The 3,381-nt window shown below is 35.1% G+C and overlaps 1 protein-coding gene across 1 annotated transcript; it reads right to left on the reverse strand.

The window, feature by feature from the left end:
* Positions 1 to 468: 468 nt before the first annotated feature.
* On the reverse strand, positions 469 to 3,168 carry LOC114310492 (squamosa promoter-binding-like protein 4). The gene is made up of 3 exons (XM_028256489.2): positions 2,510 to 3,168; positions 690 to 1,056; positions 469 to 637 (listed from the first exon to the last, which is right to left on the reverse strand). Exons 1-2 carry the CDS (start codon positions 2,833 to 2,835, stop codon positions 810 to 812), a joined length of 573 nt encoding a protein of 190 aa, XP_028112290.2. The 5' UTR covers positions 2,836 to 3,168; the 3' UTR covers positions 469 to 637; positions 690 to 809.
* Positions 3,169 to 3,381: the final 213 nt, after the last annotated feature.

The raw sequence follows: 3,381 nt of genomic DNA on the forward strand, positions 1-3,381 counted from the left end.
TCGGAGTGAGGTTTTTTCAACTGATTTAGAGCAAAAAATCCATTAGTATTTGATGTTTGGCACTTACTATTCTTCCTGCAAAATTTGACAATAGAAATGGGTTGACAAAAGCATAGCAATTCATTGGAGACCATTTTTTTGTCACTCTTGCCAAATTATAGCTTTAGCAGCTCCATTATAGGTGTGACTGCCTAACTTGCTTAATGGTCAAGCCAGTACTATATTAATTTGAAGGTCATACAATTAAATGTAAGAAAACGTTTTCTCTTAAAAACATTTTCTGAAAAAAGTTTTATGTAGAAAATATTTTTATTGAAAAGTGTTTCCCCTCAAACAAATGGATTTTGAGCCAAAAATCAATAAGTGAACCAATCTGTTCAATGAAGGAATGCATGACAATCCACAATTCCGATCACAGTTCATTCATTTTGCATCAATTCATAGAAGATGATGATGAGATGGCACTGCTTAATAAGTAGTAAAGAGTATGCATATAACATTGCAAAATCATACTAGCTCCATAAGTGTTGATAAACAATACATATATATTTATCAATCATGATCTTATTCTATATGTAAGCCATATTGCCACAACTAGCATCCTCAGACAATGGAATGGAATGGAGTGGATGTTATGGGGATATTGGGGCTTTTGTTCATATATATATAAGTTAATTTTTCAACATTACATGATATAGTAATAGAACCATATATATGTTACCTCCACCAAACACCAAGAGAAAAGCATTTGGATGACAGAAGAGAGAGAGCATGCATTGCTTCAGATTCAGAGCAAACTCTTTTTGATCTTATCTGATGTGGAAATGTTTGTAAGTGGCATTTTCTTGCATGGATATTTGAATCCTTCCCCTCTCATCAACCTGCCCTGAAACAGTTTCATTCAACTGATGAGTGCCAATGCCAGTGCCGGTCCCTTTGTGGCTTGAGCCTTCTGCATGAGAATCGGATGTGTTCTTCCTACGACGCTCATTGTGTCCTGCCAGTCGCCTGCGGCAGCTTCTTTTAGCTTCATCAAATTCTGATAGCTCATGGAATCTTCATCACAATTGTATTGTAACAACAACAAATAAGAATGATTAGAGAAAAATAAAGAAGCCCCACCACTTGCCTGTTGATTTTAAACACTAATGTTGTGTTTGGTTGGGGGATTTGGGGAGGGATTTGGAAAGAGAAAGAGAAAATGTGTGTGAAAATAGGAGAAATATAGGTATGTTTTATTCATATTTCACATACTTTTTCTATTTCCCTTTCTAAATCTCTTCTCAAATCTCCAAACCAAATACAACATAAAAGAGGCAATCTGATATAATAAACTATCACATGAGAGGATTAGAACATTATAATAGACATAGCTCGTTCTGGGCATGAGAGAGAGTGTCCAAAATAATTGAACAAGCACCCAAAAAAAATAAAATTCACATCCTAAAATTCCTGAAATCACCATCAACTCTACAAATTAAAACTAAACTGAGTAATGATTTTCAAGAAACATGAAAATCAATTTCACATCTCATCAATTTCAATTTCAAGGATATGTTTTAAGGATCAAATTCTCTATATTGAGTCAGCTCAGCAGGCCTGGCCTCCAACCAAGAACAAAGAGAGGCCTCGCATTGATTCTAAGCATTTGTATCTCAAAATAAATGAATCCGGCCAAAGAACCAAACCAAACCAAACAAAACTGTTTGCCGTGAACTAAGTCACATCCCCAAAACTACTTCTAATTTCCCCCATTTTTCAAAAATTGCAGCGATTTTCCTTGCCAGTTCTTCAGAAGACTGAAGTAGCTAACCATAATTTATAAACAAGCATATATAAGATAATGCCCTGAGGAAGAACATCAAATACATACAACTAAAATCCAAGCCATCGTATCATCAACAACCGGAATTTGAACACATCCTAGAAATTCAGAGGTGAACTTCTTAGTCTTGTATATTGCTACTGAGATAAGTATATCTATACACACATAGAATCAAATTGTTTTACAACAATTCTTTTATATACAATAGAAGTAGTAGCTGTAAAAGTGCTCTTCTTGGAAAATATGAAGAACAAACATTCAAACAACTGGATCAATTAAGTAAACTTGAGTCCCAAACTGATGGGCAGATTTTTTAGTTTGTGCAATAATTGCATTAACATTACATTTGATGAATGATTTTATCCCAGTAAACCAAAATCCCTCCCTAAACCTTTTATTGTTACATGCAAAATTTACCCTCAAAATGTTACTATACTACTTCCAATATAAAAATACAAAAAACAAAAAATCAATAAAATAAATTTGTGGTCACCTAAATAAAAAGTCTATAATACCAACTGTGGTTCAACCTTTGAAGTCACAATGGACCATGCCACTCAGTTAAACTATAACTACTGTACTAGACAACAACACTAGGAAAGTAGATCAATCCAACCAACTACAAAACAACAATAATAAACACACAATACAAGCGCATGAAAACAAACAAACAAACAAACGTACCTGCTACATTGTTGACAAAACCTCTGGCGAATTCCGGCAACCATGACAACCTGGGCCTTGGCATGGTGCTCACAGACCTTATGCCGCCTATGATACTGCTTGGCATCAGCCAGATCAGTCGTGCAATTCTCCGCTTGACAAATCCTCATCGAGCTCCCTCCTCCTCCTCCTCCTCCACTAGCTCTCTTCTTCTTATCATCCTTGGAAGCATTAACAAAATCATCGTTGTTGTCATCTTTGTCAAAATCATCCCCATCAGCAGCAGCCTCCATCTTCACCTTGTCCTTCATCATATTCATGCCCCCCCTTTGCTTGCCAAATTCCATGGATCAAAATAAAAAGAAAGAGTGAAATTAGCAACACAACAAAGAGTGTTGTTGTGAAGGATGGAAGATATAATTAGGTAGAAAGGGTGGTGGTGGAACTTGGGAGGATGAGAATTTTGAGGGAAAATAAATAAATAAATAAATAAAAATTGAAAAGCTAGAGAGGGATGTGTGAGGACCACAACCTCCATTTTATTTTATTTTATTTTGTGTGTGTGTGTTCGTATGCAATTTGATATCAGTAATGTTAGGTATCATGAAAAATCTTTTATGAAAATAATCATGAAAGCTTTCTAACTCTTGGATTATACTTAGAATAAAACACCACACACTAATTAAAGTAATTTAAATATCATAACTCTTCCATGATCATTTTCATAAAAAAAAATTTCATCATTCCTAACTTTTGTCATTTGAGATAGGTGAAACAGTGCTAAAAAAACAAAAGAGTGTGCATGTGTTTATGCGGGGAACCTTTTAGAGAGAGAAGTGAAAAAAGGGGAAGTAATTAACTGAGAGAGAGAGGGTGGGTGGGTTAGTTCTCGT

Source organism: Camellia sinensis, chromosome 7 (genome assembly GCF_055761805.1).
Source record: "Camellia sinensis isolate YWXY chromosome 7, ASM5576180v1, whole genome shotgun sequence".
Classification (NCBI taxonomy): Eukaryota; Viridiplantae; Streptophyta; class Magnoliopsida; order Ericales; family Theaceae; genus Camellia; species Camellia sinensis.